This window comes from Anarhichas minor, unplaced genomic scaffold (genome assembly GCF_050575085.1).
Source record: "Anarhichas minor isolate MPS153535 unplaced genomic scaffold, ASM5057508v1 ptg000041l, whole genome shotgun sequence".
Classification (NCBI taxonomy): Eukaryota; Metazoa; Chordata; class Actinopteri; order Perciformes; family Anarhichadidae; genus Anarhichas; species Anarhichas minor.
Genome location: NW_027466487.1, coordinates 4,754,635 through 4,770,000, shown reverse-complemented (window position 1 = coordinate 4,770,000; position 15,366 = coordinate 4,754,635). Strand labels below are relative to the sequence as shown.

Below are 15,366 nucleotides of genomic sequence, written 5' to 3'. Positions count from 1 at the left end.
ACACACACACACAAATGCCACACACATATAAACACACACCAGCCAATCCTGGTCACACATAACACTCTTGCGTGAAACACAAACACCGGCCCAGGCAAGACTAATGAGTTTTCGGGAGGAACAGATCACAAGGAAAGCGGGAACCTTTCACCACATGTGTGTTTCCGTAGGGAAAGCACAGGTAACGCGTCGGCATTCTCCATGCGAGTCTCTGCCTGCACAGCTGGCCGTATCGCAGCAATGCCACATACAGGTTAAGGCTGGCCGGTTATTCCTCAAGCATTTCTTCAAATTCAATATCTGCTCTGTTATTTTATTGTACTGTATATATTGTGCATTTCCACACGTAATATTTTATTTGACTCTGTAACTTGCTGCAGCTACAAACTAATTTCCCCCTGGGGATGAATAAAGTTTATATCTATCTATTACTGCGACATTACACAGACAAAACAACTGACGTTTGGCCCCTGCAGCCGTAAATCAACACACGCCAGAACTAATCACTGTATACATGCACACAAATCCATGACATATGTTAAGATGTGTGCGTATGTGTTTGTCCTCAGCCGATTAACATTCTCCGGCTAATCTTGTGACCGAGGCCGTGCGTCGGCGCTTTGCAGGGCAACTCCCAGCTCTCGGCCTTGACCCTGAGGAAGGGAAGTCAGGAGTGCTCCGAAAGAAACGCTGCTCATCTATCAGCGACTGACGGGGGACCCCGCGCTGCGCAAGACGAGCGGCAAGAAATAAATACTGTTATGGAGAAATTTGAGTTTGAGCATCAGAACAACTTTTCTAGAAAGAAGAGAAAAGAAAAAGAGAAGAAAACACTACACGAGATCAATAAATGAAAACCAGAGCTTGGCTCGAGGGCACTGAAAATGACAAACCCACATCTTATTGCTACAAACCAGTGAAGTGATTCAATGCATATTTTCATAATAAGTCATGGGTGTGAGAGAGTGAGAGAGAGCGAGAGAGAGAGAGAGAGAGAGAGAGAGAGGGGTAGGAAGTGTGGACAGCTATGCTCTTCGTTCCCAGAGCTCATTTATATTAACAGTCCAAATGTCTGCACGGAACTATGCAAAGGAGTTTTTCACTGTAGACAGAGATGCTGCTTCCTCTGCCGGGAACCGTCTGCAATTGGATCCAAAGTTGTCTAAAAAAGTTGGACTCACTCTGTGAATTCAAATCATTGCTGCAGACACGGTGTGCTCTGTCCTCTGGCTGCCGACGTTGTGGTCTTTTTGTGGTTTGTTTTTATTACAAATTTCATGAATTTGTGGCATATGTTGTGTTTTCTGTCTGATGTTCCTGACCAGTAACTCAGTGTTATTGCTGACTATCATGGTCAGGACACAGATAAAGAAGAGATTTGAATCTGAATGAGTCTTTCATGGGAAGAGAAACAGTTTGACATTATAGGAAACACACCTATTCGCTTTCTTGCTGAGAGGATCGATACCACTCTCATATTGGTCTGTTTAATGTAACGTTACATAAACGCTACGGGGTTTATTTCCTGGAGACACTGTTTTTACACTTCAGTTTTTGTTCGGATTAAACAAGCAAGATAAAACATGGTGATTAGTGAGCGTTAGAGGTGCTGGTTCGTGGATTTTGTTACTTTTTGACAGACCAGACCGTGTCCCTGTTTCCTGAAAAGGAACATGAAAGAGGGAAAACTCCACACACAGGAGCGGATATAAACAGATTTTTAACAAGCAGAGGAACCTGTTTTTTGAAGAGAAGCAGGTACTTCTGCTTGTTAAAGGACTAAAGCAAAGAAAGCACAGATCTTCTAAATAAATCAGTGTGGTTGAGTGTTTGCGTGTGTGCTTCAGTCTCACGAACAAAAACATCTGGGCCGGTTTGCCACTTCATGAGAACAACGGAAAGCGTGGCAGGGTCTGCACACAGTTATTAGAGTTGACGAGTGTGGCTCCGCGCTGATAGTAATAATACATTTCCTTTGTAGAAACGCCCGTGTAATGACAGACTGTGATTAGATCATCTGACTTATGAAGCAGCCTGAGGCAACGTTAAGTGTAGTTGCAAAATAAAACTCCTCAGGTTTTGGCTACAGGAGCGAGATCAATAACATTGCAGTGCGTGTTTAAAGCATGGCATGTATTTTTGAGGTATTTTTTAGATAATCAATTCATTGATGCAGCAATTTTTCAAGCAAATGTAGTGTGTGTGTGAGAATTTACTGCTTTTCTGTAATAAATCAATGTAAACAAACTATTTTGACATCGTTTTTTTACATTGTATATGTTAAACAATTAATGTATTAATTTAAAAGTTATCAGCAGATTCATCGATAATGAAAATAAGCTTTTTAGCAACCACTGGATAGCTTTCAGTTTATGGTTTGTGTGACGTTCGTGCTCATTTGGGGGTTGACTAGCAACAACAACAACAACAACAACAACAACAACAAAAACGCAGCAAAGTGCAAAAGAAACGCTGTGTCTGATCAGGGCAACTATGTAGACTGAATGTAGCCTATAAGGCAAAGGCAAAAAAAAGGTTTGCAAAGAACTTCTTATTGCTGAATGCAATCATTGAAGGCAACTCAGATGTATAGATCAACATTTTCACCAGCTCAGAGATTTTCCCCCAGTTTCCATTGGAAACGACACCCTTGTGTTTGCTGGTATCGTTCTAATTGAGCCGCGTGGTGAACTACATGCATCTCAAATCTCGCCTCACTTGCTGCTGCAGAGGAACGCACTGACAGTGATTCTTGGCAAATTCTTGGCAAATTCTGTCCTCGTCTTGTGAAGACGAGGACAGAGAGAGGAGCTAAGGCGAGAGGGAATGAGTAGAGAATCATCAAAAACCAAAGAATTGGGAAAGGAAAGGACATGAAGTGGAGTGTGTCTGTCTGTGAATTGTCTGCTTCAAGCTGGTGTGTCTCTCTTTTCTTGTTTTTCAGGCAGCTTCTTCTCAAATTCCACCTTTCCCTCCCCTCTCCCTCGGACAGAATAACTTCTCCTCTTGTTACACTGCGCTCGTTCACACAAACGCACACACTTTTCCATGAATCCCTCTCTTTTCTTCCTGCAGAATCTTTTTCTGTCCATCCCACTCTATTTGTTGCTGCCTCTCTTTACCCCTCTGACACCATAACAGTCATCCTCACCATTTCTTCTTTGCCTCCCTCCCTCCCCACCTTTTCTCTCCCCTCGCCCTTTAGCTCGGCCTCCCACTACTGTGTGCAGATTTTCTAAAAACAGTACTCTCATTCACTACTACTTAACTGCGTCACTTCCTTCACTCTAACACACACATCACACACACACATCACACACACACATCACACACACTTCCCCTTTTGCCCTTCTCATTTCCTCTGACCCTCTCTCGGTTCCCCTCTTGCTTCTACGCAACAGTAAAACCACACACACACATACACACACAGCCAATCACACTTGTGATGGGCCTCAGGCGTGGTGTGTTATGACAAACACACCTAATAGATAATAGGATGTGTCACACTCAGTCTAGCTCACTCCCTAAATCAGACACAACACACACACACACACACACACACACACACACACACACACACACACACACACACACACATCTATACAATACATACAAGCCTGGGCAAAGTCCTGCATTCATCAGAAGTTAAACCTATCTTTAAATGATGAAAAGACATATAAAAATGTGGACACTGCAGGAGCAAACAAGGCTAAAGCAGAGGCTAATGTTGGGTAAATATGAAACCCAATGAGTCAGGCTGAGCCGTCACAGGACTGCTATTAGCGCTGCTGGCACACACAGGGCGAGTATTCTGCCAGGCCAGCTACTAAATCTGTTTTAACACGGGGACTATCACACAGAGCCGGGTAGAGACAGAAAAGAAGAAAGAGAGGGAGATGAAAGAGGGAAAGAGAGCCTGCCAAGTTATCTAAAGAGAGAAAAGTCAAGAGCCCACGAGTGCCAACCCGGCCCCAAATTCAAGTGTCTACTTCCACTCGATGAGAGCCAGTTGTGGAAATAACGAGTGAGAGTGAAAATGCACAAGTGTGTAGGTGTATGTGTGTGGTATTTAACTTTAATCCTATCATCTCTACCAATGCTCTCACTTAAGACGGACCGGTTACAAGTGGTCTGCTGGAATAAATAACCGGGTCAAATATATTTTTGTCCCCATGATCAAATCTTAAAATGGACTATGGATCAGTTTCCTTCTGTTTATTTTATTCGTTCGTCCCTCCATCCATGTGAGACATCTCACACATGGTTAACTGATTTACATGAAACTCAGTGAATGATACTTTCTCACTACTGCATTTTCAAATAGCAAGTAGTGCCCAAGAAAGATGTCACGTCATATTGTTTTTTTCCTTTTATCTATGAGTATTGTATGAAATATTCTGATAGAATAGCCAGTCTACGTTTCAGTTTTTCATACCGAAGTATCTCAACATGTTAAATGCAGCTGTAAAGGACTGACTGAACAAAGGGAGGTGTTTTCGTGCTTGAAAATAGAAATTAACTCAAGCATGATATCTGTGACTTTCCACATGTTGACCCTCTCACCAGGGACAAGAGTTGATTGATTAATGATTGAATAAATGGCAACGGTGGTGGAAGGTTGTGTGAAAGCCTGCTGTGAATTTGAAACAGCCATTGCAAAAAGGTGGAAAATGTGCATGTTTGCCAAATGTGATACTGTGTGAAATGTGGTAATATCAGGACGGGTGCCTCTTAAAAATGTCTATTGCCTGATGGTTATGTTTTAAAACAATCCACGATACAAATATATAAAGCCTATTAAGAACATATCAATAAATAAACAGTGTGGATACAATCTCCAGGCACAACACCCGATCACTAAAAACACTTCATCCACGATATTCTACCTCAATCTCACATTTAATTGAGTGAAATCAAGCGTGGCATTCCTGTCTTCGTGAAACCTGAGTTACTGCGGCGTCCACCTCAGTTCCTCAGCCGTGTGTCGAGGGTTTGAATTCGCCCATCTGTCACGATCTGTGCCTCGGGCTGCTCTTTTTTCACTTTGCTACTGATAACGCTCGCACTGAGGCGCACCGAGAGGTATGGAGCCGGTTGCAACCCCAATCATCACCAGACAGGCCTCGAGACAGACAGGACATTACGCCGATACACATTGCCACATGCACACATTTACGCACGCATTTACACTAACGCGCAGGTTCTGGCCAGTTTTTCTCCTCACACGTATGTGCAATCAGTCCCAAAGACACGTGTATGGCTTCACAACAGAGGTGTGAATTCTGGTTGCTACCCAGAATACACACACGCCTTGGAGCTGCGGAGGCAGTTGCAGTCAGTTTCCATCCAATTGCTCAAAGACAACCAGCTAGTTTTGGAGCTGGGGAATGATCTACCTATCAAATACACTCTGCTGACCTTCAACTTTACGTCCGCCTAACTGCTCCCTTCAACACACGGCACGCATATAAATCAAGCATGACTGCAGGCTGAATAAAGCAGAGGTGAGCGGGGGACATACACGCTAAGTAGCAAGTATGAAAGTGAACTACTGAGATGATTAAAAGGGTGTGAAGCCAGTGGAATGAGTGGAAGAATTACTTTTTTCCTCGTATTCATGGGTGAAGATCTTACCTGCGAGAAGCACCTGCGGTACTCCTTCTCCGGCCCAGAGCATCGGAAGACCTGAGGAGCAGCCCTTCCTCCCTCTCTGCCTGATTCCACTCCCAGGTGCGGGATGTGGGGGTGCTGCAGCGGGTAGATGTCGCCGGTGGGTGGGACGTGGGGGCTAAAGCCTGGTTGGAGCTCCCTGTCTCTGTGGGTGGGGCTGGAGCGATGGAGAGGAGAGGAAAAGGGTGACACGACCGCAGGGAAGTTGGGGCGGGAGAGAGGAGGGATGGGAGGAGGCGGCGCGGTGACGGAGTGCCAGTCAAACCTGTGGCGGTTGGGTAGGAGAGATGTTGATGAGGAGCGTGAGAAGAAGTGAGAAAGTGGGACTCGCTCTCTTGCCCTCCCGTGCTCTGTATTGGTTTGTGGGGGTCGGTCAACATGGCGCTGTGGGTTGCCAGTTGTGGTGGGATCCTCCTCAGCAGCAGGGTCTTCAGAGACCTCCTCCTCCTCACGCTTGCCCCGCTTCCTGTCCTCTCTATCACTCGCCGTCTCCTCGTCCTCCTTCCCATTGTTCTCTGCATCGTCTTCATTGGGCGCAGGTGGTGTTTCAGCATCAGTGCCGTTAACAGTGTGGCGGGCCTGCCGGTTGGGACGGTGCAGAGGCAGAGAGAACGGGACCCTGCCGTACCCAAACTGACCTGGACGGATGGCGGAAGACCTGCGAGGAAGGGAGAAAGACACAAAAAAAGGAAGAAGAAGCAGGGAAGTATTTAGAGAGGAAGATTTACAGATGGAGAGAAAGATCCAGAGGCAGGGACAAAAATAAAGAAAACAGGAAGACAGGATGCATTTCGGATACAGTACATGTTAGCTGTCCAACATAATCATAACCGACATTGAGCGGGCAGAGTAATGCAGTGCCTGTTGGTATGACAAAAGCCAGAGGTAATGATCTAATAACACAGCAGATACCAGTTATGGGCAAAACTCCAACCTCAAACACTCGAAACATCATAACAAACCCTCTCTAATGCCGAAACAATGTCAGCACTTTAACTAACGGCCCCTGAATGAATCCTGAGCATGTGCATCAAATGGTACTCTGAGGAATCTTTTAGTTTGGTGACGTCTTTGTTGATACAACATCGCTGTTTCTGTGTTACAGTTGCCAGAGATCACAGCGGTTAAAGCCATGTCGTCTGCACTTTTTTTGTCAGTAAGGCAAAACTCACTTCCTGTGTGCTAGAGTCATTTTCCTGGAGAAGAGCAGCACACAGCACATGCAAAAGCTTCCGTTAACTGGAAATTGATTGAATCAGTGTTTCTCTATGGGCCACTGACCGTTGACCTTTAAAAAGATGCTGAAACTTTTTGGTTTAAATACTGGATTTCTGTTGCTGATACCAGCATCAAAAACATCTGATTATGACGCATTGGGCCCATTAATTTAACGAATCCAGAATTGTGACCAACATACATACAGAGTAGGAGATTTTACAGATGAAAAATGAACTTATATCTGTAAGAAGCTCGGCTCTAATTGATTCGTTCGCTTGTCCAGTCTTCACTCACCTCCTCGCAGGCAAACCCTCACGATTTGGGGCGGTCGACCTTCTGCTCCCGCCTCCTGCAGACCTCGATGCGCCTGGATTGGTCGGCCTCCTAATCATGCGTGCTGGCTGGTTGTAGCCGTGAGAGGGAGCGTGGTAGGGCGATCGGTACACAGGAGCATGGTCTTGATTGGATGGGGAGAATTCCGGCTGGTAAAAAGGAGGGTTTGGATTGGCCTGTCCTGGTACCGGAGCTCCTCCTCCCCCGGGGTTGGTATTCCGATACAGAGACACCCCTTGGTTGTGATTGTCGGAGGTGGACGGGGAGTGATGAGGCTGGTGTTGCCCGGGGTAACGAGGAGGGTAGAAGGGGCGCACAGGTGAGATGACAGGACCGCCGATGCCCCCAGGCAAATAACCTGCCCAGTTAGGTGGAGAGTGGGAGAGGGGAGGTGGGGGAGGTAAACACTTCCTGCTCCTCTGTGAGACGCCTACACCGCAGGTCTGCGAGCAGTCAGACCACTCCACCCACACAGACCACACCCCCTCCACAGGCTCCGCCTCAAACACCTGTCTGGACCGTCTGCCTGCCACCTGGCACACACACACACACACACACACACACACACAAACACAGATATTGAGATGTATGTTTGAAAAACTGATTCATGTAATATATGATAAATAGAAATTATTTAACAATAGTCACCGATAAAATTTCTATCAATCAACTAATCAAATAGTAGACAAACCATTTGAGGTATTATAAAATATTTTGTGGTAATTACGTTGAATCCGTCTGTGCTACATGTTTCCTCATCACTCTCTGTCACGCCCAACAACGATATATTGATTTTAAACAAAAGCTCATCCGTTCGTGAGGTAACCGGTTTGTCATCACCACCTTTCAGCATTCAGCAAAACAAGAAATCTGTGCGAGATCACTAAAACAGTTGGTAGTCTCTGGTTTAATCCAGCAGATATATCTCTTTTCACTTCTAACAGAAAATGTTGTGAAAATCGGATTTAAAGTCAGTATGTTCTGTCCCGTCTTAAAATGTAAGGCCTGAATGAAAACATTTTTGGGCAATAAATGAATTGACAAAAAAAAAAGGTTTGGCTGGTTAAAAAGTACTTTAAATGAATTGAATGTGTTCTGACTGCATGTAACCTTAACCCCTCTGCAAAAAGGTTAAAATGACAAGCGTTGGCAATATTTTAAAGAAGTACTTAACTTAGCAAAAATGCTGCCATTGCTAAATCTAAAATCTCTGGAGGGACTTATCACTTCACAGTAACTGAGTCCGCTGTTGAGCTGCAGTCTCATGAGTTTCCTTCCTCTGAGGCCAAAATGTAAATCCTGAAAAGTTTCATAGTTCACTCAGGCTTTGAAGAGACTCGGTCACCTGCCAGCAGCTTATGAGCAGATGGATAAATTCATTGGAGTTGGTGTCATATGAATGCGTTGCAGAAACTACAAGATTGGGGCTGATCTGGCTGTGTGTGTGTGTGTGTGTGTGTGTGTGTGTGTGTGTGTGTGTGTGTGTGTGTGTGTGTGTGTGTGTGTGTGTGAGAGTGCATGTACAGTATGTGGGTGCCAGGTCAGGCTTTGATGTCTTCCTCTGTGGCTACAAATAAATGTTTCTCCTCTCATTTCATAACTGAAGCATTGGCCTGGTTGGCAGAGCGGCAAACATGAGAGCTGAACAAAAGTTTCCATTCAGAAAGAACCAAAACATAAATCTGCACTACACTTCTCACTCTCTCTTTTTTAGTGTGTACATGGGCAGAAAGATGGAAGTACTGTAGAAACTGTTTGTGGGTTTGATGCAAGAGAGGACAGGTGTAAGAGGCATGCTTGTGTGTTTGTGTTTCTATGCATGTGTGCTTCAGTACTGTATTATCCAGATTAAAAGGGTTCCTGTCAGTGTCTGCGGTGAAATGGCAGGAGGGTGGGAGAAAAGCAAAGAGAAAGGGGTACGAGAGATGAGGGGGGCTTGAAGCAGACAGGCCTAATGACTGAGTGTGTGTGTGTGTGTGTGTGTGTGTGTGTGTGTGTGTCTAGAAGGGAGGTGTTGTCTATTGTAATGAGTGACATCAAACACACAGCTGCCACATAACTGGGACCATTAATGAGCTCCGCGCAGTGAACCTGCAGCAGCTACCGCTGACCTGGAGCTACTGGTTAAACTCCTGCGACACTGCACCGCCAGGCCTGCTCCAGACCGGAGTGTAGCTGAGAATACTGACATGTGTACATACAACCAAATGCCATACTGGCAGTGAAGAGATCAAGTCCTATACCAGTTTCCAGCAGAAAATCCACAGTTATTCTTCATCCTTTTTTTGTAATTAGAACAGATGTTTCAGCTAAACTGAAGGATTAAGTGCTCATTTATAGGTTGAGGAACATAATCTAGTCAAACCTTCGGCAACAGATTTCTTCCACTTGGGTGCAGCAGAAACAAATAGTGAACATTGACACGTCAACACCTTTTAAGTTGTTTTTTGCAAACTATTGCTTCTTCCAACAGTTACGGAGGATATTATCATTCATTTGAAGGGGTGTTTCTGGCCACCTGATGAATGTGAGTCCAACATTCACTCTCTTTTAGCTCTGTTTTTGGTCTCCACCAGCTCCTGGGGGAAATATTTGGATCTTGAGCTGCTAATGTTGGACTATGTGCCCCAGCTAGTCGCTAAATGTGCCTGATGTTTGGTCCTGAGCGGGTAGTGTAACATCTGCCAGCTGGGGCCATAAAACCCTATGAGAGTGGTGAGAGTGAACCAAAACAGTAACATTTCGGCCAAACAAATGAGCTAAACAATTAGCTGAAACTCACTATAAAGATTCAGGTTATAATTCTCTTGAGCTTCTTCTCCTTTCACAATGTTTTCACATTGTCATTTGATACATTGTTATTGTAAAAAATAGCAATCATAGCGGCTTAAAGCTAAATACTTTTTTTTAAAACCTAAATACATCAATCTGAAAAATGCATTAACACAGCTGCTGTTTTTCTTAAGAGTAGATCATGAAAAGATGTTGTTATCTATAACAACAATTTGTTCCATAGTTCAGGGGAAGCTGGTTTGAGGCTTCAGCAGACTGAGTTACAGTCTTTTTAGTTTAAAATTCCATCTTTGTTTTCTTAGACGGTGTTTCCTTGCTTAGCTGCAGTGGAGTGATGCTAACACAAATAGAATTTGATACTAAAAAGACTGGAAGGTACCCACCTAATTTGACTGACTCCGACTGGTGAAGCCTCGCACTAGCTTTGGCTGAAATTCGGCATGTATTTTTGCGAAGTATGACTTGGATCTTTGGATTTTGGATCCAATCTAAGACTTTGGATTTGGTCTCCCATCTCTTCCATTGGTGTTAGAGAGGGAGCACCTTGGGAGCCGAATGGTTACAGTGCATGCCACATAACGGCAACAGTCTCCAGCCAGGGACCCTGGTTGCAAGTCATATATCTCCATCTCTCTCCCCCATTTCCAGTCTGCCTCTTCACTGTCCAATAAAGGTGAAAATGCCAACAGCTAAAAAATCTTTAAAAAAGAAAAAGACTGGGATGTCTTTGGAGCCAGTATGAACATTTCCAGCGTCCGATAACTCTTTTAGAGTGCATATGGGCCAATCAGGATTGTTTTAGGACATGAAATAATGGAAATCTATCCTTAAACTCTCACTTTTCAGCCCTTTCTCACTCTTAATGAGCTAATGACTCACCTTCCTCTTGGCTGCCTTGGTCACGGAGGTCGTGACCACCACAAAACCCCACAGGACATAGAGCCTGGAGGGATGAAGAGCAGAGGGGGAAATAAGTGGCAGATATACAAGATTTTAAACATCAGCAGGTTGTTCCATAATAGTTCCATGACCTAAAATGTGCATTTGTATGTACTCTGCAAACTTACAGAGACTCATTGTTCTTTGTTCAATGGTCATCAGCGTTCTTGAACATATTTCCCCGAATGTAAATTTAGTTTACAAACTGTGTTGAATGTGTTGAGTGAACACCCCATATGTTCCAGTGACCTAATTTTACTTTAGCAACCAATTATGACACTTTCTTTCCCACTACAGGCGTGAGCGTTCCAGCCGGGGTGAACACAAGTTTCTTTTTCCCTTCAGGGTTCACTGGCAAACATCTCAATACATTTTGGGAGGCGCTAACAAACTAATGGGTTTAAACAGCAAGTATGTTTCTCCTCCGCATGCCTCTCTCTGGGGCTCTACACACCCTGAGGATGTGGCTTTAACACACACACACACACACACACACACACACAACCAGACTTAATCAGTCACAATATGTAAAATAATGCTGTACTGTGAGGTAGTTTTTATTTGAGGTCTGGCGTTCAAAGGACGTGGTTCATGATGTGAGATGGTGATGCCCCCTTTAAATTTAGTGTTCATAATCTTGACATAAAACTACATTAGGATGCATTACCCACTAGAGCAGCTTTATATTATATATATATATATATAGATATATAGATATATACACATATATATATATACACATATATATTGAGTCATCAAAGCCTTACATTTCCCTTAAAGGGGAAACGTTTCTTATAAATATACTTGTTTTTAAGAAAACCAGCAGTTGCGACAACAATCTCCATGAAGTTGCAGACACAAGTGTACAAGAAACAAGTGGAATACCATCTCTTCATCTGCCAAGAAAATAGCCTGAACATGATACTAAACGACTTGCTATGACCATGCAGCGGTCACCACTAGAACCAAACCATCACCACAACCACGAGTCCGCAAGCCACATGTAGTCTGGGTAATTGGTGCCTTCTTCCCAGTGTGGTGCACCGCCATGGTCTCTGGAAGCTTCCCCACATCAGATACCCCGAAAAACACAGACAAAGGTCCCGCACAGCCCGACACAACAGAGCCGCTGAGGCCGAAGTAAGGACCCCCTACCCGGGTCCACGTTTTCCTGGCAGTGGCACATTGTAGAATGAACTCAGAGCCGCGGGGACAGAGGAAAAGAGAGAGGGGGACAGAGATATGCAACAGAGGGGAAATTCACAAAAATCTGCCCTGAGGAGAAAGACTCTAACCTAAACCCAGATGTCTTCGGGTAAATTCCTATCTAATATCCTGCAAAGCGCAGTGCGCAACAAGAAGGCGTCGCGCGTAAAAGTCCAAACTTCGCCACAAAACAAAACAATTTTATAAAATCTCTTCCACGCTCAACACACCATGCCCCACTCAAAGGAGGATGAAACCCCCCCCCATGTGATGTTGTGTACAAGCGGACTGAGAGAGGCAGCAGGTTGCAGCAGTAAAAGTCAAAGTTTTACCTGAATAGTAAACCGAGCCGCATGCTCCTCCAAGAGTCTCCCACAACAGTCCTCACTCCTCGACTAATAAAAGCTATTGATTATCAGTCCAGGTTTAGTGATCGGATTGTGGTCTGTTCCTGTCTGTGCGGTCCTGAAAGAAATGTGGTGAAATCGTGCGAGGGCTTCTTCAGCTCTCCCTCTCTCTCTCTCTCTCTGTCTCCCTCTCTCTGTCCCCTTCCTCCTGTCACAGTCACTCCCCGTGATTTTAGGAGAGTGGGAAGGGTTCTGTTTTTTTTCTCTCTTTCAGTCCGTTCACTCTACAACTTTTTTTGGGGTCCTTATTATAAACTGGTGTGACGCCTGGCAGCCAGGGGGCCAGAGGGAAGAGAGAGGGGGGGGAGACAGGAGACACAAAATGAACAGATTACACAACTCTCCCCGTCTCTCATTTTCACATGCATAAACCATACACTCCCACAGCCTCTCTCTCTCACACACACACACACACACACACACACACCTCTATGGGCCCTGACTAAGCTCTAATAACTCTCAGAGCCGCTTTCTTAGTTGCAACATAAGAATGCTACATTGTACTAGGTCACACTGATCAGTAGTAATGATCTACTCATTGTCGGAAACAGCCATGAGCTGGCAGCATCTGCAGCAGGGAAGTACAAAGCTTTATGGGCCTACCATTGTGCCAATACAAACACGAATTGTTCTACAACAAAGTGGAAAATGAATGTCGAAAGTGGAAAATGATTTTTGTATTTTGCATAGATGAAATATGGCTGTTGACTCACTGGAAGTATGTAGTTGCCATGCAAAATATATTTTTGAGTGATATAAACATTGCTGTGTTTTCTCATAACTGTTTAATCACATAAGTGCTCGAAAGCAGACATGCTCCACCAGATAAGTACACCCAAAGGACAAGCCACTTCAGAGCTGGAATGATGACTTTGTGTGTGTGTGTGTGTGTGTGTGTGTGTGTGTTTGTGTTTGTGTTTGTGAGTGTGTGTGTGTGTGGGCTGTGAACTCTTCTTGGTTGCGGTCTGAAGCAGATGTGAAAACTGCCTGATGCCAACGTGTTTACACCATATTTATTTGGTTGTAAGCCACCGACCTTCTCAGTCTGAAACAGAACAAGGCGACCAAAGACAGCCCACAGGGGACAGTGGGTGTGTGTGTTTGTGTGTGTGGGGGGGGGGGGGGGGGGGTGAAGAATGACACAGAGGTTCGGAGGAAACAAATACAATTTCTTCATGGGATAAAGAGCTTTACTTGATTTGTGTTGTGTGTCTACTGAAGAAACGTATGGTGCAATGTTAAGTAAGCTTTTATCCAAAAAAGAAAAAATGGTTTGAAAAAAATGTCAAAATCAAAATACTTGCACAAAGTTTTACAACTGAAAACAGTATTCCTCGTCTATATATTGAGGTTGTAGGATTTACATTTACTGTTTTCATGCGTAAAAGTGGGTAAGTTGAGAGAAATAGAAAGTGAGTCCCATTTTCTTCTTGTACGATGATACGAGAGTGTGTAAGACAACAAAAGAATGGTTGTTTCATTTTGAAGAGTTTAAGTTCACTAACTTTGTCTAAAATGTGGGTAAAGAAGGTATGATGGACTACTTAGTCTTTCTTTTGACTTTTCTAATATGTGATAATCGTTTATTGTTGTAAACATAAAGGTCTGAACATCACAAATAAAATCTTTCTTAATTGGCTTCACTTTGGACTCTGTTGCATTTTTTAACATGCATGTGCTGCATTCTAGATCTGGTTTATATTAATCATTGGTGGCTGTATGTATGACAAATAACTAAAACAAACATCATCTTCATCAAGAAAAACAAGCAGAGAGAAGATAGAGCTGACATGATCAGTATGAACAAGATAGGATGAAGACAGAGGGAACAGACAGTAAACAGTGCAGGAGAGTAAAAGAGTCCAAAGAAATATGGATAGATTATGAAAAAAAGGGAGGGAAAGTGAAACTAATGGGATACTAAAAACATTGTTTACTACCAAGGAGATCAGAGCCCGACTCATCAACATAACATTTCCCACCCTGCTGCCACTGAGAAGAGAGGCGAGATGGTGGAAATGTGAGAGACGCCGATGAGTGGTAGGGAGGGCGGGTACGCAGTGAGTTATGGTCGAACACAGACCCAGGGGTTGAGACGTCCCAGGGCCAAGCTGCTGTTGCTTTTCTTGGACAGGCATCCTAAAACACGGACACAGTGATGGTGAAGGAGATTAGCGACTTCAAAGCCCGCTGCGAGCCAACAACTTAAAACTTAAACCACATTACAGAGCGGGCTTAAGATCTGATCTGTCCAAATAAAAGTTAACGTTAAAGGCGTACCCAGAATGATGAGGGTAGATTCCAGAGGTTAACGCACATGCATAGACACATATAGCAGGGTCGGGTGTGTGTGTGTGTGTGATTAGTGAAATGGATATCTCTGTACTTCTAAGCAGCATGTCTATCAGTAACTACAATTAGCCAGAGGTCATTGCCATGGCCGCCAATGGTCCGTGACCACTTATAGCCCTCTGCTCCACTCCCCCCTCCCTTCTTTCTTTTATCTCTTTCTCTGGATCCCTGAGAAGCAATAACTAACGTGTTGGCCTGCCGGCACGCAACACCAACCACAGAATCCTGATGAGCAAAATGTCTGTATCAAGTAGTCATCACAACATACAGATGTATGTGTGTGTCCGGGGAGGTCCGTATGGAGCAACAGATCTGTTATGCGTCTCGAGCGGCTGACTTAAGTAATAGCCCTGCAGATCAGAGTAGCGGGTCCCTGTGGGAGTGATACATCACTCGAAAAACTCCTTGCATGTACACACACCCTGCCTCCAAAAAACATACACACAAT

At 44.2% G+C, this 15,366-nt stretch overlaps 1 protein-coding gene across 2 annotated transcripts in view; it reads right to left on the bottom strand.

The window, feature by feature from the left end:
• adamtsl4 (ADAMTS-like 4) overlaps nt 1-15,366 on the bottom strand; it is a 44,477-nt gene that overhangs the window by 20,221 nt on the left and 8,890 nt on the right. Inside the window, exons 1-4 of one of the 2 annotated variants that reach the window (XM_076109288.1) lie at nt 12,492-12,831; nt 10,894-10,957; nt 7,183-7,754; nt 5,635-6,328 (exon numbers count right to left, since the gene is read on the bottom strand). In XM_076109288.1, the coding sequence (XP_075965403.1) occupies nt 5,635-6,328; nt 7,183-7,754; nt 10,894-10,957; nt 12,492-12,514 (1,353 nt within the window). In that variant the 5' untranslated portion in view covers nt 12,515-12,831. Of the gene's footprint in view, nt 1-5,634; nt 6,329-7,182; nt 7,755-10,893; nt 10,958-12,491; nt 12,832-15,366 lie in introns of those variants that run through there. The other variant, XM_076109289.1, reaches the window with a different exon arrangement.